The sequence below is a fragment of the Fundulus heteroclitus genome, chromosome 1 (genome assembly GCF_011125445.2).
Source record: "Fundulus heteroclitus isolate FHET01 chromosome 1, MU-UCD_Fhet_4.1, whole genome shotgun sequence".
NCBI lineage: Eukaryota > Metazoa > Chordata > Actinopteri > Cyprinodontiformes > Fundulidae > Fundulus > Fundulus heteroclitus.
Genome location: NC_046361.1, coordinates 31154755 through 31177304, shown reverse-complemented (window position 1 = coordinate 31177304; position 22550 = coordinate 31154755). Strand labels below are relative to the sequence as shown.

Below are 22550 nucleotides of genomic sequence, written 5' to 3'. Positions count from 1 at the left end.
CTGAAGTGTAAAAAGGAATTTTTGGCATAATTTTCATGCTTAAATTCCTGATGTAGCTTTAAATTAAAAGATTTTGATAAATAAAATGAGAAAGAATGAACTCCAGCTGAGCCACCTTTGATCCATCAGCTCCAGCCACCTTGAACTCTCAACAGTAAAAGTGATAAGAAGAATTCTTTACTTTTGTCCCGAAGCAGACTGTGTGGTCAAATCTGGACGCCAGCAGTTCCTCTGACTGTCCTTCATCCTTCTCAGTCAGTACACAGGTCACATCATCAGGACTGTAATACATCACCTCTGACTGGCCATGGAAAAACTATTTTTACTTCTTTTTTCAAAGCTTATTGTTTATGTTTGCAGAGAGACAGCATTCCAAACCAATCCTAAAATTCCACTGGATGCATTATACCCCTTTAAAGGTTCCAAATATGGACTAAGAAGAGAAAATGTGCATTCAGTTTAACAGTTTAATGGTTATAACTGTTGTTAAAGGTTGAGGTGGTTTGGACATCTGATTAACATGCCCTCCTTGGTGCTTTGGGTTTTTCTGGGCACGTCCCACTTGGAGGAGACACCAGGGAATACCCAGAACTTGCTGGAGGGACTATATTCTCCATTTGGCCTGGGAACGACTTAGGATCCCCCAGAATGAGCTGGAGGATCCAGCTGCGGAGAGGAATGTGTGGGTTTTCCACCCTGGACTTGTTATCCACGCAACCCAATCTCAGTTAAATAGATAGATGAGATAAGATTGTAACTGATGTGAATGAATTATGGGTCATTTCAAGTTTTAAATTAGCAGAGAAAAACTTTAAAGAGCATTACTTGACATGTGTTCAAGGCATCCAGGTAAACAGTTCATCACAATAGTTTAGAAAAAGCATTTCACCTCATCACTCGTTTACCTTCAAATAGTCATTGTCTGCAGGATTATTTCAACTCAATCTAATATCATCCATCCATCCATCCATCCATCCATCCATCCATCCATCCATCCATCCATCCATCCATCCATCCATCCATCCATCCATCCATCCATCCATCCATCCATCCCATCCATCCATCCGGCCATCCATCCATCCATCCATCCATCCATCCATCCATCCATCCATCCATCCATCCATCCGGCCATCCATCCGGCCATTCATCCATCGGTTGTCAAAAAAGCATTGAACGTTCATCCTCGGGTGGTCGTGTGATCATTGTGCATGTGGACACAGCTCTATTGATATGGTAAAAACAAGTACATTCATCCATCCAATAAGAAATAAAACAAGCTATAAAATGTAAAAAATTAGAGTCAACAAACCATTTGTTGACCTTTTGTGCACACAAAAGTCTAAGCCTGGAAGACCCTTCTGTGACTAAGCTTTAACTTCTTTGCCGATGTCTTAAGATGTTGCATAAAATATTTCCCCTTAATGCTTTTCTTTTTTCAAACTGCTATCTTCTTCGTGAAGTCCATCAGTCTCTTTGACATGATGCAGCCACCACCGTGCACTGGCGTGGTGTTCACAGACTGGCAAGCTTACCTCTTTTTTCCTTTGGATGTGGGACATATCATTATAGCCAAACACTTTAAATTTCATTAGAGCACAGCACATGTCTTCAACAATAAGGGTTATGTCCCTATATGCATCTAAAATCCCTATTCTCCTGTGTATAACAACCCTTTCTTGCCGGCTTCAGCCACTTCACAAGCTTGTTTGCCTTTGTTTTGGACTCATTACACACAATTTGCTCCAAAACATGTTTAGAATGTTTCTCTGGGCCAAAGAACTGGCCTCTTTCATGAAAGGATGTAAGACACACATGATCTGATTGTAAGACTTGGACAGAGTTGTTTAAACAGATGAACGTTTCACATTCAAGCATCTGGAAATTACACCCAAGGAAGAGGAGCTCCACGGCTCTATACCTGATGTCTTCCCTGATGTCTTTTGATTTGCTGCAATGTTACTGGAGGAAGCAAAGTGCTTAAGGTGTTGCCTTAAAATACATCCATGGGTGTGCCTCCAGTTGTGATCAAAATGAACCAGAATCAATTAGTTTTTACTCTGAAACATACAAATTCTCAAACTGGACATTCTGAAAATGCAATACGGAAAAGAACTGTATGGACGCTTTTAAAATTTGAAAACAAAGGTAACACATTTTATAAAAAATAGTTTTAGTAATCCCACCCTATAAACATGCAACAGATGAAATATACGTTTTTATACAGTGTGTGTAAACATATATTCGCTACTGTTATATTTCAGATTAAACGTGCACCTTAAGGGATAATGCAAACAACCTGACCCTTTCAGTGGTACATACATTCTGAGCAAATTAACTTAATTTCGTTGCCCACTTCTGCATCTCTTTTGTTTGTTTTTTTCACACACAAAAAACAAAGGCTTTTGAAAGTGATGTTTCAACCTAATATTGTTAGTTTTACTCCCCAGATTCAATCCAGGTGTAATCTCTAGGAATAAATTAACTGTTAATCCAGCTAATTAGACGTATTTTGAAACTGATAAAGTGAACATATTTCACAGCTCGTCTTGAGTTTCTCTCCATCTTGTTGGTCTTTCTTTACCTTTTGGCTTAGCTTTCTGCTTGTTCATTTTACCATTTTATACTGAAACGGAAACTGCGAGAGCTCATTAGGTGGAGGTGTTGAGCCCCCCCCCCCCCCCTTTGTTTAAATTCATTTATGCACATAAGCAATTTCATAGGTCAGTGGGTTATAATTAATGTGGGAAGTAAAAGGATTAGTGGTTCTTCTAAAACAGCCCGGCTCTGTAGTTTTTTAACATAAGTGACTCAAGTGGGAGTAAATACTACATTTGCGATGGGAGTTATTTTTAGCTGTTGACTTGGAGCGCTAGTGAGCATTTACGGCAGCAGGAGGGTGTGTGTAGGCTTAACTCAAAATAAACTACAATTCATACTAATGAAGGCGGTTGTCACTCAGTGCCGGATGCGTTTTCCTTTTTACTTCACGTGATACAACAATGCTGGGTGAAATGTCTCCCGCGTTTCATGAAACTTGGTGACAATAAGTGTTTTATTTAGTATCTGAGGATGCAGCGCTTCAGTCAACAACTCGTTTACTCTGAGACTCTGTTAGGCTACCTCACCGTGTTCAGCCGGAAAACTTCAGTGAACTGCTGAAGTGCTGCATCTTGCCCCCCGCTTTGTGCAAATTTTCCCCTCTGACAGCGTTAACATGCTAAAGTGGCAGGCACTGCCTGTCCTTGAAAGCAGCTGGACCCAGTGAGGAACCCGGCCATTTACATGCTAATCTAACCGCTGCTCACTCTTCAGCTGCAGATGGAACATCGCTAATTCCTATCAGAGCAGGGGCTCTGCAGAGAGGCTTTTGTGTTTTTATGTGCACTTCTGCATGCATTACAGAAAGTGCTTTCCCATTTCCATAAAAGATGATCCAGAAAAGAGCTCCACTGCAGACCAGGGAAGGGCTTTTATGTAATCCAGCAGATTAGTGTAACAAAACTCCTGTTTTAACAAACTCAGCATTTAAAACTGCCTCATTTCTTCTTCTTTTTTTTCTTGAAATCTTAGTGTTCAGCTTTAAAACCATTTTTAAGTTGTGCATCTGCCAGAAGGGAGTTCTCAGCCAACCTGTTCTGTTTGTGTGGGCGGGATGAAGTTAGTCGCCTTGCTCCTGTCGACGTCTGCGCAAACCGTCGCACATCTGCATCTCGTGTTTGCTCTCGGAATCTGCCATTCCTTGTGTGCTCATTCTGGCATAAGTGTGCAGCTTCAGAGTGCTTTCACTGTTTCTGCTTCTGTGCTGATCACGTGTGTCTCTGTGTCCCTCTGCTTCTCCATGCCTCTGTGTGTGTGTCTCTCTGTATGTCGTCGTCCATCTCTGAAACCTCCCTGTCAGTGTCCGGCCTCCGTCTGTCTCGGGGCAGCCCACCTCGGCTCCCGCCACACCCACTGCAGCGAGCGGCGCTGCCTTTTCCGCTCTGTTTCCAACCAGTCTGACCGTTCACAGCTTCGGCAGCCTCCACCAGTACTGCTGCCCGTCTACCGACCAAAGTTTACAGCAGGACGACAGGTAAGGGCCACGGTGTGCCTGATTGCAGTGAGTGTATAGCAAGCAGGACTAAGCACCCTTCCCACTAGCAAGGCGTCTTGTAGAGTATCTTTGCACATGTTGTCACATTCCAACAACAGACATCAATGTGTTAGACTCAAGGTATTGCGTAATTGTAAAGTGGAAGGAAAATGATACATGGTTTTCATAACGTTTTTTTTTTTTTCAAAATAAAACTCTTAAAAGGGTCGTGAATAGTTTTTTAGGCCGCTTGAGTAAACGTAAAGACTGTTGTTTTTGCTCATTCTCCAGTAAAATAGCTCAAACCTAATCATATTGGAAAGACAGCATCCATGAACAGCAGTTGTCAAGCTTTGCCATTGACTCCTAATCTGATTTGGTTCTGGACTTTGACTAGGCCAGTCTAATACACATGGACAGGCTTTTATCAATAGCACTCCATAGAGGCTCTGGCTGTATGTATAGGGCTGTTGTGTTGTTAAAAATCATCTCCGCAGCATGATGCTGCCACCACCATGTTTTATTGTGGGCACATTGTGTTCAACCTGATGTGCGTTGTCAGTTTTCGCCACGCAAAGTGGTTTGCACATAAGCCGAAGGTAACGTGTTGGATGTGTTGGACGAGAGCGCCTTTTTCCACATGTCTGCTGTGTCCACTACTTTGCTTATGTCAAACTACTAATGGGACCCCTTATGACCTTTTTGCAATGCTGGCCTTCATTTAAATTTCTTTTTTCCATAAAGGCCAGATTTATAAAGTGCATAACTAACAGTTGTCCTGTTGACCTATTCTCAGTGGCGTCTCTGGCATGATAAGCTGAGTGGGGCACAAAAACTCAACATCTACTAGCAGCAACTAATTTTTTTGTGATGCATACAACCTGACTTTGATCAGTTGTAAATTAAACAGACAGGTCAGCATCAACCAATACACTAGAAATGCCATTCTAAATAAACTAAATGTAATTTTTTTTACATAAAATTACAAATAAAGGCTAATTCGTATTGTTCATTTACTGAATAGAAAAGATTCACATCAATCCTTCAATGAGGCAGCAAGGCCAACCAACATTAGATAGCCACACACTTTCCAGCAGAGTGTAAACGTAAGGTGTGCATTTCCAGTATTTTGATTGGACGATCCAAGCTTGGGGCCAGAGGATTTGTGCCCCACAGCTTTTTACTGAGAACGTGTTGGGCATGTGCACTGCGGTTTCAGATGTTCGTTATCTAAACAAATGGCCCTATATATATATCAATATCAAGGCGCCTCAAGAGGATTTTGTGTCAGTTTTCTGGTAGACTTAAATATATAGACACAAATGTTTATAACAGAATTGTATTGGTAAGGGAATCAGCCTTTTTTTACAACATTACTCTAAAAAGAACGATCCTGTCCCACTAATTATTGCAAATATAGAGCTCCACAGCGACATCTGGTGGGGCCTGGCCCCACTGTCCCCAAATGCAGAGACGCCACAGTTCCTATTCTGTCACCTGAGCGGTGGATCTCAGCAGCTCCTCCAGAGTTATTCAAGAGCACATGGCAGATTTTCAGATGAATGCTATCCTTGCCCTGCCTGAGCAGTGCTCCATCAGATGTTGAAAGCTAACCTAATCCCGCTTTAAAGTTTTCCACCAACTATCTCAGACCTGTCTGCTATATCCCTCAGTCTGTGGTGTTGTTTGTTCCCCGACGACGATAAACTCTACGTGGACTCTATATGTTGCTCTGGATTCTATTTGAGGGTATTAAAAGAGTGCTTGAGACAAAAAAAAAAGATGATTTTGAAAGTCATGTATCCTCTGTTTTCCTCTGCCACATAAAAATCCTAATTAAACACAAGTAGGTTTGTTGTTTTGACACAACAATAATTGCCCAGGCGCTGCGGATCACCTGCAGCAAAATTCAAACCCAGAAAAACCGGCCCGTTTTTTCACAGTTCAAGAGTTTTCCCGGCTAATCCTCGTCTTACCTCCTCCACCCTTTCTAGAACCCCGTGCTTCAGTCTGCTACCGCTCCCAGATGTGACTAATAGATCGCTGTTCCACAAGCTCAGAAAAGCACACCGCTCCTCGAGCAGAGCGAGGGGAAGCGGCGATCTTCAGTAAGACGGAGGGTTAACTGAGTATACAGTGAACGTGGGGGAATTGGCTGCCTCTCACGTCTCCTCCACTTGCTCATCCCTCAGCTGATGCTGCTCTCTCCAGCACATCTGCACGCGATGCTGCAACGCTGCCATCTAATGGCGTCAGGCGGCGGCAGGCAGAGTACACTCGCCCCGGATCACAGAAAGCATCGTTTATGACAAAGATGCCTTTTATGTTCCTGCTTTGTATCTTTAAGGCCTCCCACACTAGAAGTCACACCTGCTTGCTTTTTTGCTTCTGTCTCATGCTGCTTCGTTTTTCACTCTCTGTCCCGCTCTTCCTCTCTTTTTTGTCTCTCTCTCTCTCTGTCTTATCTTTCTTGTCCGCCTGCTGTGTCCTGTGTCTCTCCCTGTGCTGGGACTCCTCCCCAGCGAGGAGGGTGAGGATGAGGGTGCCCATCAGTTCTGTTGCTCTGCCTCAGGCTGCAGCAGCCCCTCCTCCCGCTGAGCAGAGGTGCGGCCGGCCTCTCGACGACTCGCACGCTTACCTGCGCATAAAAAAACCGAGACGACACTGTGCGCCGAAAAAGACATTAACGCTGCAGTCCTGTTTAGGTTGGGGGATGCGGTGTAAAGGCATGCAACGTGTGGTATCTGTGTCATTGATTTACTCATGTGTTACATGCTTTGTGCGTTAATCTCGATGTTGTGTTCTCCCTGTTCCCCTTGCTGTTTGTTTCTCCTCTTACAGCCATATCTGCCTGTCAGAATGCATCAGCATCTTCTGCTCATTACTGTTGCATCCATGCTTTTCTTGGATCCACTAGCTGAGTCATGTCATTTGATTTATGTGCTGATTTCCATAAACTTCTGTCCCCCAAGAATTATGCAATGTACAAATATTAATTGTATTCAGTTTTGTTAATCATGTTGATGAATCCTCCTCCTTATATATATATTCTCTTGTCCGTCAAGTTTATTCATCACCTCGAAGTCAGTTCCTGTTGATTTAATAAAGAATTTTTTTTAGCTCCAGAAGACACTTTGTTCCTTCCTGAGGTATTTTTGTGCGCTCCACTGTGTTTTTTCCTCATCACGCTTGATTGCTACACATCTGTTACATCACTCTTCTCTACCTTAAGGACATTGTACCCTCTTACACACAAAAAGTAATGATAGAAAAGCTCTAGTGTGTAATAAGTCTGTTTGGTGCACAAAATCCCTTAAACCTTAATGGATTTCTCCACAAAACATAAAGCATTGTTTACTATTTGGAGCCTGTTAAGAGTTGCTTCTGACTACTGATGGTCTGGTGTCTCTTATTTTGTGCATCCAATAATATAACGGTGTGCATTAATTGACTCCTAAAGTGTGATGCTGGGCTGAAAATATTTTCTCTATTAGAGGGAGAGGTGATCAAAAAATAAAACACAGAGCAGCTTTGAATTTATGTTAAGAATTAGTGAAAAAATGGAATAGTTATCTCTTTGTTGACTATATTATTGAGCGTGCCTGGTAAAGATCTGTAAAGCAGTTTGAAATAATTTCATGTTTTATTGTCGTATCAAAATTTCCCCCCAAAAGGCTTAGGAAAATCTGATCGCTTTTAAGTAATAATTGTTTTTAACATATTCACCGGTGCCATCCGCCCAATAAATACATTTGATTCAAGCATGTTTTTAATTTCTGTATAATTTCTTTTGTCAGGGTTTATTTGAGTGTATCTAACTTTTTAGATGTTGACCCACTACAATCCTGCTGGTTGTGGTATGAATATGATGACGCTCTTTAGGATGAGAAAGAAAAGTAAGAAAAGGAGATGCATGTTGATCTTTGCATGTCAGGAAATTATTTGTATTTACACTTTATAGAATGAAAATGGCTCGTCTTAACCCTTCACAGCAAAACAATAGAAAACTCATGAATATGTTTGCTTTCTTGCCGACCAGCTTCTTAAATGTTTCCACTGGTGTTGTGATGAATTATTTTTTGGTGATGATGAGATCCAAATCTACATGCCATCACCCTAATCTTCAGATCCCTCCACACCTTCATTAAAAGTCCCTCCAGCCGGAAGTTTGAAACAATGAGAAATGTGGAAAAACAAAGCAGAACGAGGAAGTTTGTCTGGCACAGTGAGGAGGATTGTTGGGGAGGACAGCAAACTGTAGTAAAAATAAAGGCATGTAAGGACTCACCAAACTGTTGGAAATGATTTACATGGAAAACTTTTGTTCTCTGTCCTTCCATCCCAAACTTGTATAAGCTTCTGGGAATCAGGGCTAGAACTGCGTGCTTTGGCGAGATTAAGCAAACACTCCAGGTGAGTGTGGCGTTGTAACAAAAGGTGAATATGCCGCACACTACCTCATGCCAAATGAGGATAAGAGCCCCATCCATGTGCCCCAACCTTTTTAAATGTTATAGAAGATAACTACACTATTGTCCTATTGATGGTATGAGTTTTGCTAAATAAACTGCAGGGATACCAGTAATTGTGGCCCTGGGGAATTTTTATTGATTCTGAGTTTAAATGTTTTTACTCTTCCTTACCAGGGGTGCAGCTAAATTGTGGAAGGAGACAAACCTGCAGAAAATAAACTGAAAATGAGTGAAATGAGTTTAAGAATGTAAATAATTAAACCACTTGCATTTTCTGCTCTGAGAACCGCGGGGCTATTCGAGGGCACTTCATTATCAACAGAGCTTTAAATTAGGATTTTAAATATTTCCATATGTACTGAATCCAATCTGGTTGCTGAGGTGGAAATGGGCACGACTGGGTCATGTTTGCAGGTTAGTAAAGCACCCAAGCGCAAAGTGACAAGCGTGTTTTTAATTATACATAACAGAGGTGACGCGGGAAAATCACAGGAAAAGCAGGACATGGAGCAAAGGCAGGGCAACGAAAAAGGAAAAAAAATATGAGAATAAATCAGAATCTTGAAGACTGAGGCACTCTGAACTACAACCCTAAATGATCCACCAAAAGACAAAAAGGCCTGACACTAACATAAGAGAATAAACATAATGCATAGATGAAAGAACACAAGAAATTTTAATAAACGAAGAAACTAAACAGAAAGAAACAAAACCCTAATGGCAATAATAAAGCAATATGGCAAGACCAATTTTAACAACAAATAAATCTAACAATAATCAGAAAGGAGCACAAAAGAAAACCAGTCACCTGTGGATCGTCATATATTGCAGGTATTTATATGGATTGGCAAACATTTATTCTCCTAAACAGAATGACACAACTTGCAGGCGACGGTTGCAGTTATTGGGTTTAGAGATGGAAGCATTTATCAAATTGTATGACCCACTTTTTTTCTTTTACCTGCATCGAGTATTTTACAGGCGAACCAAAAGCTGTCTGAAAAGACTGTCTGGTACAATTACAGTTTGATATAACACGCATTATAGCATCCAGGAAATGACAGAATTAGCAATGAAAGAGTGTGAAGTTGACTATTTATATCATTTTTAAATATATCAGAGTGTGAAATTGAGCTAAACCAGTTACCTTGGTTGCTCCCATACCTCCCTGTACCCATGAATCTAAATATATCGCTTCTGTCACCTTGGATGTACTTGGCAGCTTTGGTTGTCTGTTAAAGAAACGGTTACAAAATAATTGGCTGATTGGAGAGGCTGTAAACTGCATGTGTAGCTTCGCTGTTTTTGAAAAATAATTCTGATAAACATTGAAACCAACAGGTTAGATCTTCATAATAGTGTTTCCACTGACTGCACAATAACTGGTATCCTTTGTTTATTTTAAGATTTATATGTAGAGACAGTAATTTTTAATGGCGGATTGTCAACTGGCAGAGAATGGATGACAGTGCAGCTCAGTTAGGACTGCTCGACATAACGCTCCAGCCTCCTATTTTCACACCATGTTCTTTTTTTATGCGTTGTGGAATGTGCAAGAAAACTTGGTGCAGCCTTTTTCTATTTGCACATGGATTATAAATGAGAGTGTTATTGAAAAGGCCAGTAAAGCCCACAGTTGGGTCTGAGGTGTTGCAGAAATGGGATCTGAAGACAACTTTCAAACTGCTTTTGCTGCAAAAAGTTTTTTTGGTTTTTTTTTCTTATCTGAGCGACAACTAGCTATAGGTTGTGATGCAAGTTTTCTTTTTTATGTGTTCGGAGTGTTTTCTAGGTGTCTATTCATTCTGAGAAATGCTGTTTAATTCTGCTTAATCAAGACGCCAGCATGAATATTCATGACAGATGTCGTATCAAAGCATTTTCCATGACAAAACAGAACCAGTTCTTTCCAAATGATACAATTCAGTTTGTTCAAATCGGTTGGTTTTAATCAGTCCAGCTCATCGTCTAAATCCGCTTGTCCATCCATGGCTGTGGGGGAGCTGGTGCCTATCTTTGGGCGAGAGGCGGAGTCCACCCTGGACAGGTTGCCAGTCCATCACAGGGCAACACAGAGACAAACATGCATACAAACACCTTCAAACTGAAGAGCGATTTAGACAGACCAATTAACCCAACATTCTTATTTTTGGACTGTGGGAGGAAGCCGGATTATCCGAAGAGAACCCAGGCATGCACAGGGGCAACATGTAAACTCCATACAGAAAGACCCAAGGCCGGGTTTTGAATCCAGGACTGTATTTGGTAAATTGACCGAGTTGATTCAGCGCTTTTCTAGTCATGCTGACCTCTCAGTGCTTTACATTATAGTCACATTCACCCAGTCACACTTACTAATGTGCAAACATTCATACAACAATATACAGAATGGTCGGGGCCGATCAACATATGCTCGACAGAAGCTGGACTTGAATACACAACCTTTTGATTGCAAGATGGCTTCTCTGCCCACCGAGCCCCCGTGGAGCCTCTTCATTCCAGAAAAACCCAATAAAAAGATTCAGATCCAAATAAAATAAACAGGGCAGTCAGATGTAATTGATATTTGATCCCAAATGGGAAGGAAGCCACCCATTTGCAAAGAATAGAGTTGTTAAATTTACAGTAATTTCTTATCCTGAGCCACCATGTGGCGACAGTGGAGAGAAATGACTCATTTTTAGCAGACCTCCACAAAAACCAGACCCAGTATCAACATTCCTATGGAAAGACAAAGAAAAAATCTCAATGTTTTACTCTGAGACAATTTTATATTTGCTGAGCAAATAAAAAAGAATAGTAATGCTCAGTTCATCCAAGTTTATTAACATAACACAAATTTGTCATCGCAATGCATTTTAAAAGATAAAGAGATCAAATTCATAACCAGTGATATATTTGAAACGATGTACACTGCAATGGAAAGAAGCCAAAACTAGAGAAATATGATCTTTTGATTCTCTAATGAACTCTCGCAGAAGCAATTTTGCTGAGTGGAAAACTTTTAACTCTTTAATGTTTTGGGGTTTCCTGTATGTAAGCCATATTTTTATCTGGTATAAAAATATGGCTTAAAAGGCATTTCTTATTTAAGTTGCATCAATGAGCTATATCAATATACTTTAGCTAAATCTCTATCAACATCAAGATTCTGATTGGTCCTTTCCATTTTTATCAATAAATGATTGCTTTTTTCAATGTGTGTTGTTGTAATTTCCCAAGTTTAAAGTTTGGTAATTAACGTGACTGATCCAGATGTCTGACCCAGCGAGGGTGGAGGCGAGGAACTGGGCAGGATAGTGATGTTCACAGCTGTCAGAAGACTGTGGCGAATTCAGCCTGTGCAGCTCGGCAAGCTGAAACGGGAGCCAATGAAATGTGAGAGTGAAAAAAAGTGAAAGAGCCACACAGGGCAGAGGGAGTGTGTTGTTATCCAGCTGCTGCAGCCAGTGCAGGACTTCTCTCTGACGTCGCCAGGATGGTAAGAAGTTTCTCACATTTGTTTCACCTCCTAAGTTGTCACAAAAAAAAGGGGACCTTTAGTTTTGCTCTTATGTGTTTGGATGGTTGGTCTCAGCGCAGAGACATCCTGTTTAGAAAGATCTGCCTCACTTAAAGTTTAGTTCTAAGATGTAACTCCTTCAAAGGCAGACTCCAAAATCGCGGACGATAAATTAGTCGCTTTTGTCAAGTTCTTGTATTTACACAGAATAGAAATGACTTGGAGAAACCGACCCAAGCGAATGAAAAGCAATGTTTTGGCTTGCAGCCTACCTGTTTGACAGCGTGCATGCCATTGAGATGACGAGCACCATACCTAGACTCTGTGCTACTCCTGCGCAAATGCAAGTAAGCAATTATCAGAAATGACTCCCGAGTCCTACCGCTGCGTCAGAGCTTTTAAGTCTTGGTTTAAATGCATGTTTCCAGGGGTTGAGGAGTGCAGCGTATATATCCGAAGCACTGAAGTGAAAAAAAGCAACTTCCACAAATGTACTTTTTTTTCAGAAGTTGAAAGCAATTTACTGGTAGGTGGAGATAAGCCGAACAGGCAGATACTTTCCAGTGAAAGTTTCCTTTCGTCAGTGTTTACACAATCCATTATCTCTCAGTCTTTCTTGCCTGACAGCCTTAGGTTATCCAAAGAGATTACGTTTTAAAATACTGTCACCTCCCTCACTTACTGGGCCTGCAAACTATCTGGCAAAGCAGGAATTCTGATGCCTCCTCTGAGCGCGTTTTAGTTTTCAACTTGATGCACAGAGGAAAATGTGAAGCAGCAGAGCAACTGGACAGTGTTGGCGGCGAAGGAATGCTCGGATCTGACTCGTGAATGATTTGATTGTTTCCTGTTCAGTTTGACAGATTCACACAAACTGCTCCACCAACAGTTATTTAATGTTTCCCTTTTTTTAAACCTTGAAGTTTGAAAAAAGAAAAAAGTCTTGGCACACACAGGTATCCCAGAGGATATTTGCAGGAAGCTTGCAGAAGGCAGCCCTAAGAGTCTAAAAATGAATTCTTCATGTACAGTATCTTGCAAAAGTATCCAAACTTTATCAAACTACAACCACAAACTTCAATGTGTTAAATTTGGATTTATGTTTTCAATGTTTTTATATATATATATATATATATATATATATATATATATATATATATATATATATATATATATATATATATATATATATATATATATATATAAAAGTCTGAAAGGTGTGTAATCAGTCTCTGAGTTAATACTTTGTAAAAAAAAAAAACTTTCACTCTAGAAATAGTCTGCATGTCTTTTGTGGTAAGTCTCTTGAAAAGACATACATAGTCACACACTTACGTTTTTGGCTGTTCTTCTTTGCTTCTTTGCCAACAATTCTCAATTAGATTTGGCTCTGGGCTTTTATTCAGCAATTCTAGCATAAATATGCTTCGATCCAAACCCTCTGACACTGTAGCTCTGGTCGTATTTTACTGCCATTTCCTGCTGGAGGTTGAAACACAGCACAAGTGTCAAATTCTTATCAATTTGGACTCGGACTGGCTTCCCTGTCCTTGCTGGGGGAAAAAGCATCCTCGCAGCACCATGGGGATGGGGGGATTTCTGCCTCGTGGTCTTTTGCATAAAGTCCAAAAAGTTTTGGTCTCATCTGACAAGAGCACCTTCTTCCATATGTTTGCTGTGTCTGTGACACAGCAAACTGCAAACAGCACTTCTTAAGTTTATCTTTCAATAGCAGCTTTCTTCTCACCGCTCTTCCACAAAGGTCAGATTTGTGGATTGCACAATTAGTAATGCTAGATTCAAGTGAATAAATCATTGGTTGTTCATTACGCCGTCCCCCAGCGTACTACTAAAATGGCCGAACGGGGTGGAGTGGACCTGGACGGGGTGTGGGGTGTGAAGAGCCTCCTTTAGATTTAAAGAGACAGCAGCAAAACGAGCTGCCCTCAGACACGCCTCAGCACAGGGGCAAAAAGGGGGGACCAATGCATTGCAGTTCCACTTTCTAAAGACCAAAACTGAATGATTTCAGTGTGAAAAGGAAGAGTTGACAAGCATGATATGTCACCTTTAAACATCCCCACAACTTTCTCCCTGATCTCTCTGCTGCGCTCCTCAGTCTTTACAATGGCATCGGTTCCCTAATGTTCTCCCACAAACCTCTGAGACCTTTAGAAAACAGCTGCATTTGTACTGAGATTCACATAATCCTATTCATAATCAGCGTGGAATATGATCATCATCCACACAGGCGGACTCTACTAGTTTGGTGACCTCTAAAGGCAGGTGGTCGCACTGCATTTTATTTAGGGATATCAGAGTAAAAGAAGCTGAGCACAAAAACGCAGGCAACAAATTTTCTGGGTTTTTTTTATTCAAAAACCTTTTGCGTCACATTTATGTGCTACTCTGTGTTGGCCTACATACCGTAAATATTTAGGGTTTGTGGTTAAAATGGGGGGAAAAAATCTAAAAGTATGAGAGGGTTGGTATACAGCAGGGGTCTGCAACCTGTGGCTCCAGAGCCGCGTGTGGCTCTTTACACCTTCAGCTTTGGCTCTTTAAAACTTAGACCAAAAATACAGGGGGGAAAAATTTGTCAATGTTTCTAAATGTAAAGGTAATTTAATATTGCTAGCTTTAGCATGCATTATTTCTGCCATATATGCATAACGTTTCCAAAAAGAAAGAAACTTACGGTGTATAGAATATTTTACTATAGCTAAATGAAGTATCTTTTTGTCAATATGTTGCAAACGACTTGCTTTTTCATAATTTTGATGCCATTTGCTATAAAAATTAAGAGAACGTATTTAACCTGAACATAAAAATACTGTTGGTTAAATAATAAAAAATATTGATCTTTAATTTGAAAAAAAAAAATAAACAAATGTCCTACACTATGAAAACAAGCTCTTGTTTCAAAGAGATGTGTAACTTTTGTGGCTCCAAACAAAATTTGTTTAGCTGGACCAAGGGTAAAAATGGCTCTGCGGGTTGGAAAGGTTGCTGACCCCTGTTATACAGTATCAGGCAAGGAGTTTTAGATCAGGTATAAGTTGTTATTTTTAAGTTTAATGGTGAAACGATTGGGAATCATTTGAGACAACTACGTTGAGTCAAAGCTGTGCCGGAAGTGAGTCAACACACAAATTAATGCCACTATTGGCACGCTGCAGAGAGGTTAATCCAGCAGCCTCGTGTCCTGCTGTGGTTTCAGTCACATCCACACACACACACACACACACACACACACAGTCACATCAATATTATATGATCGGAGGACAGGAGCCAGAGAAGCTGACATTGTGCTTTTTCAGCGGCCCCCGTTCACTTTTCAATTTCTGCCCACTTCTTTTATTTTTTAAACTCCATCTGTGATCACTCCCAAGTTTATTAGAGTCCAGCCATCTGTTTCAGTTCCAATTAAATGGCCAGAGATAGTGGAGCTGTTGGCTGGTCCACGAGAGGAAACCTCTAGAGAGATGGTCTCTCACTGGCGCTCTAAGTTGAAAACAGGCTTTCTTACATAAATGATGAGCTGCCAGCTGTGATATGGCCACATTTATGTTTCATACAACAAGCCAGTTTTTTTTTCCCCTTTATGAACTGCCTCCACATCTTCTTGCCTATGACTGCATTTTATCTTCAAAATTTTAAAACTCCTTTTTAAATCTTTTTTTAAAATAAGCTTTTGCTGCATTTTCTGTATTTTTTTGAAATTCTCAAATGTAAAAATGCTCATTTTTGTCAGATCAGATGCAGATTTTGTCAGATATCCCTCGCATGTGCTCATAGAATATATAGTGGGTCAATTTACCAATTTAATTTTTTCACATTTACAGTTTTACTTTCACAATAAGGTAAAAACGAAGTGTTGCACTTTTAGCTTCAGTCTTATTGAGATATACAGTTTTCATCTCCTAGATCAGGGGTCTGTAACCTGCAGTTCCAGAGCTGCAAATGGCTCATTGGCTCTATGGCTCTCTTAATATATTAAGTGATGAAGCAATGTTTTTTGTTTTATTCTTTTGTTCTATGCCCCCACAAAAAAAAAAAAAAAAAAAAAAAACACCCCACCAACTTTCTTATCCAGAAAGTGAATGTTGCTTATTGTTGTGTGGCCAGTAAATGTCAGCAGCTTAAATAAAAAAAATCACCTCAGTTCATATGATTTTGAAAAAAGGAGACATTTTTTGGTAACCTTACACCTCAGTGAAACAAAGCTTCATTTCTCAGGTGTCTTTGACTTGATAAAAGTCAGCGGTTACATTGTACACGTTCATGCCTTTAATATGTTGATGCATTTCATTTTTGTTTCACAAACTTACCAAAAAAAATAGTTCAGACCCAATTTGTTGATGCTTCTATAAATTGCTTTACAGATGTGTGTAGGGTAGCCAACATTTGTACTCGAGAGAGAGCAGCATTACTTCAAAATATTTTTCCCTTAAGTAGAAGAGCAGCCATCCAAAAAAAAATGACTCAAGCGAGAGTAAAAATAGTAGTCGGTAACAAGGCTGCCCAAGTACTGAGTACTGACCTTTTGATGAATAACGTCTGATTTAATTTGTGACAGTAATCAGACGGATAAAAATATATAAGTGTTATGTGCAAATTCTGGCATTTTACAAGAATAAAATACAAGTAAGTTACACAATAGGAAATTAATACATTCAGGCAGAAGAAACACACATTTCCAAATCTATGCCTACAACATAAAGCTTTTTAAAAGCAATACTTCCAGAAGGTTATGTTTATAGATCAGAACTGTGTAACGCACGACCAGTGACAGCATCTTGTTTACTGTATACTCACTTGACGTCCAACTGATTGTTCAGGTTTAACTGGCTCAACAGATAAAAAAAAAAACATTACCATAATGAAGCCTGAGCCTCGCCTTGACATTAACTTTATCTCTAAGGCTTCGTCTGGTGCTATTTTTGGTTAAAAAAAATCTTTGTTGGTCATTCAGTGAAGTAACTAAAGGGGGCATAATAGTCAGAAATTATACTCAAACAAGAATAGCATTGCTTTAGAACAATATTACTCAAGTACAAGTAAAACTGGGTAATACACTCCTCTGCTGTTTAGTTTTAATTGGTATCAGTGGTGCCCTCAAGGACTTCATCACCCATTCAGAGTATTTAAGGAGAAAAAGAACTATAAAACTAAACATGGAGCAAAGAAAGCAAAGACAAGAGTTCCCCGAGGAGCTCCGAAGTTAGATTACATAAATGATTTTAAAAGATAAAGGCTGAAACACCATCTTCAAGCTGTTTCGTGCCCCTGTGAATACAGCTGCCAGTATTACTAATGCTGCCAAAATTAGCATTCTAGGATGAGGAGAAAAAAAGGCTTACCTTCAAACCTGACAAAGCACGAGCAGTTTTCTCTGGGCGAGACGGCCAGTTGGCAATGCAGACATCTCCTGTGAAGAATAAAGATCACTTGTAACTGTTTTTTAAATATTCAACTGGATCAATAATTAAAAAGTCAATCAATCTATTAATCAATAATCTTTATCTATATAGCCCTTTCCAACACACGTGGTGACCAAAGTGCTGTACATTAAATCAACATTATAGAAACAGAATTAAAAACATAAAAACATAATGTCAGATTTGTGTTAAATATGAAAAAATGGCAAGGGTTGAATTTTGGTGAGGTAGTCGTATTTTTTGTTGTTGTTAAACAGCAGCAAACTGTATGGGTTTGTGTGTTTATTCATATATATATATATATATATATATATATATATATATATATATATATATATATATATATATATATATATATATAGCAAAATAGGTGAAGATTTGTAGATAAGTTTCAACATAAAAAAATTGGGTGATGAATAATTGGAGGCACCCATAAGAAACTCTTGCAAACAAAGTTGTGAAGATCAGGAATGCAAACAAAACATACCCCAGATTCCGCAAGATGCAGCAAAAGTAAACAAGTAAAATCCGTTTGCATTTCACCACTGCAGAGGTGCAAGGCGCGCTCTGCAAACATGAACCGACAGCTGGGTCGCGTGCTGTCGGAGAAATCCTGCTGCGCTGGCGCGCCGACTGGGAACGAGTGAATAGAACCTGGAGGTGGGTCGGGTTGTGAGCCTGCTGTGTGTAGTAATACCTGAAATGTCATGAGTTTGTACAAAGAAGTAAGAAAAGTAACCCAAGCAGCTGAGTGACGCCAGAACAAATACAAATCGTTATGCTCTACTACCTTCCAATATATTTAGGCTTGTTAGGCCAGCTGCTCTCCAGCTGGGAATTTGATTCTATGAAGGACAACTATTGTAAAATAAAGTCATAAATCCTATGAGACACTGCTCTTGCATTTTCTCCTCATCTTTTAAAATGATGCACGGCTTTTCTTTGACAGCTTCACTTGTACACGTTAAGTTTAAACTCCAGCCTTAAAAATACAACTTCCTCCCAACCAGTACAGCAGATCTTTAGCACGCTTTGGAGGTGTTGGCTCAGCACGGTCATGTCTGCACTGGCCCGAACCGGGGAGCTTTACAATCATTTTGTGATAAATCCCTCTGCATTCCTAATATGTGCCAGAAGACCTCCCGCAGTCCGTGCATAGACCATTCACACTCTAGCTCATTTTTGACGTGGCGTGGTGCGAAGGCACTCTGGGAATGAATTCCTACATTTCACGCTTATGACTCAAAGGAAAATTATGCCTGTTCCGGATGTGCAACAGGTTACAGTAAAGGTGCCCTTTCATGCAGCTACCTGCATGGTAAAGAGGCACTTCCTTGACTTGAGTGCTTAGAAAGAAGGCGACTAGATCTCTGGTGTTGATTCTGGAAGATGTCCACTTCTGATCAATATCTGTCTAAAGCCCCACTTAGAAAATTTTGCTGTTTTAACTTTTCACATAAGGAGTCATGTATTTATTTTTATTTAATTTTTTTTGGACTGTCATTCACAACCTGTGCAGCATCTTCAACACCCACCTTAATGATGGCAACAGTCAATACACTGCCATGGCAACACCGCTTTTCATCCTAACAACTGCCTGGCCGCCCACAAAAGTCCAACAGCAACCGTCACCAAGCAACCCCCTCCCTGTTCTCCGTTTCTCTATTTAAGGAGCAGAGGAGGAGGACTGAAAATGATGCTGCACGAGAGAAAAAAAAAAAAAAACCTCAGCAAGAAGAGATGGGGTTATGTGCAGCACCTTGATTTGCTCAGTGTAGAAAAAGCACCCTGTTTACACTGCAGAAGGCATAATTAAGGTTAGATTTGCTCTAAAAAAACAACAGAAAAAGTAGATTATAAGAATGTTTACCTGCTTCTAGAGGTCAGGGTGGTCGTTTTTATTACAAAGCTTGTGTTGTGCAACGTGGCTGCACTGCTCTCGCTCTGTTGTTAGACTCAACAATCATTGAGCTAAGTCATGTGTTGCCTAAAGGCACAGGATGTCCTGCTGAAGGACGCTGCATTGTACAACGCTTCCCCGTCTGCCCACTCCAAAAAAAATCCCAGGACTAGATGGAGAGCAGCAGCTGGGGTGTTTGAAACTGCACAGAGTGCATTGTGACTTGTTGATTTTAACAAATAAAAAAAAATGGGTTGTTTGCTTCCTGGGGTTGGCTTCACTCCCCCCACCCACCCCAGTAACTGAACTCTTGTACAGGAAGTTTTTTGTCAGTCGAGCGGAAAAGTGACAATGCTTTAAAGGAATGGTTTGCCAGTCTTAATTAGCGTTATTCCTGAGCTGAATGTAAGGTCCACTCACATCCCTGACCCTGGCTGCACTGTGAGACAGGGCAGTGCTGGCAGAGGGGGGCGTGGCCAGCGCAGGGAAGGAAATGTAGACACAGGACCATGTGACACACACAGAGAGACGGACTTGGGTGGACTTTTCTGGTCAGAAAGTAGCAGCACCGAAGGATCTTTGCACTGGACTTACTTTAACGCCGATGACTTTAATGGTCGCTAAAATACGAAGCTGCATATGGACATTTGATCCCGAAGGACCTGTGATTGTTTCTGGATGATCAAAAAAAAAACCTTGAAGGGCATTTTAATGAAGGCAATTAGCGTCCAGTAACGCGGCGGCGCTGGCAAATTGAGCTCGTTTTTCCTGTTTGGATAGAGTCGCTGGTATGCGGCGCTGCGCAACTCTTGTTTGTGTAGCAGCTGACCTGTCAGAAAGTTTTACTGCCGCCGTGCCTGTCTAAAAAGGACGGCACAACAGGCAGGGAAGCACTTGGCAAAATATTAACCAAGCCCTGAAACCCTTCAACAGAAGTGGATGGAGGACAGAAAATTGTTAAATTACCAAACCCCTGTGTAAACGGGGAGATGTTTTCAGGAAGCTGGCACTGCCTGAAATAAACCCTGAAATAAAAGTTCACAATGAGTTCCAGCAGGAGGTGGCTGGGTTCACGGCGCACTAAAATTTACAAGTAAGTCCATTTCTGGTCATTCTGAATAACCTTTTTTTTTTCTTTTTTTTTCTGCATATAATTGGGGACGCCGCTGATATCTAGTTCCGTCACCGTTTTTTTTTTTTTTGGATGAGAAAATGTTTTGTTGCTGTAGTCTCTCAAGCTGTCAGTGACTCAGTCCCCCTGACTTCTGCTTCTTCTTTCTCCTCTCCAGCGTGGAAGGGGAGTCCCAGTGTCCGGACACGGCGCCGCACAAAGACAGCTCCTTCAGCCAGTCGCCTTATCTTCACGGCTCAGAGCGCTACAGTGACGGCGCCAGCAGCGCTGCTGTCCCCGCCGCGTCCAGGGGCCCCGCCAGCGTGGTGACCTCCAGCTCGGCCAGCTTGGCCTGGGCGCTGCGCACCCGCCACCAGCCGGCGAGCCTGGCCCTGCGCAAGCAGGAGGAGGAGGAAAACAAGAGATGCAAGGCCCTCTCTGACAGCTATGAGCTCTCGACGGATTTGCAGGATAAGAAGGTAGCGATACTCGTTGTATACTTAGTGAGAATAAAGAGGTGAAAGGAATTCATACATTTTGAACCTTTTCACATTGCAAAAAGAACCAATGGTGACATATTTGTGGAGTGGACAGAAAGCGGTGTACAGTTTTCACCGTTGTTTTGCAAAGAGAGATCTTAAAAGTGTTGCATGCGTTTATATTCACTCCCCTTTGCTCTGATGACCCTATAAAACCCAGTGCACCGAACTGCCTGTGCGTAATTTCTCAGTATGAGTCCAGATGTCCTTTTAACCCATCAGAGCTTTAGGAGATCAAATTCAGGAGAGGTTTAAAAAAAAAAAAAAAGAAAAAAAAAAAGCTATATCTAGTTGGGAAAACAACCCAGGCTTTGGACATTACATAGAGCACTGTTCACCCCCTCATCTGTAAATGGCACAACTCCAGATTAACCATGATATAAGCGTTTATCTGAACTGAGATGTCTGGCTTTAATCAGTGAAGCATCCTAGAGAGACCCATAGTAACTCTGAAGGGGCTGCAGGATTTCATAGCTCAGGTAGGACTGAGTAGCCATTAGCAGGAAATGGGTCATTCAGGCGACAAATCTGGCCTTTTTACGAGTTAGTGATATAAAAGAAAGTCACAGTTGGAAAACAAGCTGTTTTTAATTCATGTTTAAAATCCAGATGAAGTCCTATTTACAGGTTGCTATGAGCCATCCAGGGTACAAAGCAAACATGGAGGAGAGAGCTTTGGTCAAATTAAACTTGTGAAAAACTTAACACTTGGTATTAAAATCATCATGACGTAAGGGTTTCTTTTCCTAGAAGTTGATGAGGAGAATAGCTGGAACTAGATGTAGGGCAACATGGGGAGAAAAACTTTTGCTGAGGCTGCAAAAGGTGTGAAGCCGAAATGAACAGCTAAAGCTACAATTGAACACTTGGATGAAATCATATTCATGTGTTAGAATACCCCAGTTGAAGTCCAGATCTAATTGAACTTGAGCTATTTCGGAAATAAGAACGGGCTGAAATTTCGGCATCTGGGTATACAAAGCTGGTTGATTCCCCCAAACGTGACTCCACAAAGTGTTGGCTCGGGGGGGACTAAATATAAAAGCTTTCCACAATTTCACATTTTTGTTTTAAAAAGTAAAATGTTCAAATTCATTGGGTGTGAGTAATTTAGCAGGAGAGCTGTGTAAAGTGCACCAAACCTTGTGTAAACAAGTTACTCTTCTCACCTCCTGCAGGTGGAGATGTTGGAGAGAAAGTATGGAGGCTCCTTTGTAAGTCGCAGAGCGGCCAAAACCATTCAGACGGCCTTCAGACAGTATCGCATGAATAAGAACTTTGAGCGCCTCCGAAGCTCTGCCTCAGAGAGTCGCATGACGCGCCGCATCATCCTGTCCAACATGAGACTGCAGTACTCCTTTGACGAGCGACAGCCTCAGCAACAGGCCCAGACGCAGACCAGCTTCACCCACAGCGTGGCCATCGGGCCTCCTCATTCCCCGGATCCTGACCGCTCTGCAGACTACACCCATCTGGAGGACTCCTTCTCCAAACAGGTCAGCCGTTGGGATTT

General features: G+C 41.0%; 1 protein-coding gene across 1 annotated transcript in view; it reads left to right on the top strand.

The window, feature by feature from the left end:
* Positions 1-22550, top strand: part of iqsec2b (IQ motif and Sec7 domain ArfGEF 2b) — a 37837-nt gene that overhangs the window by 5664 nt on the left and 9623 nt on the right. The window contains 2 exon segments of the mRNA XM_036140815.1: positions 20677-20977; positions 22216-22533. Of these exon segments, the coding sequence (XP_035996708.1) occupies positions 20677-20977; positions 22216-22533 (619 nt within the window).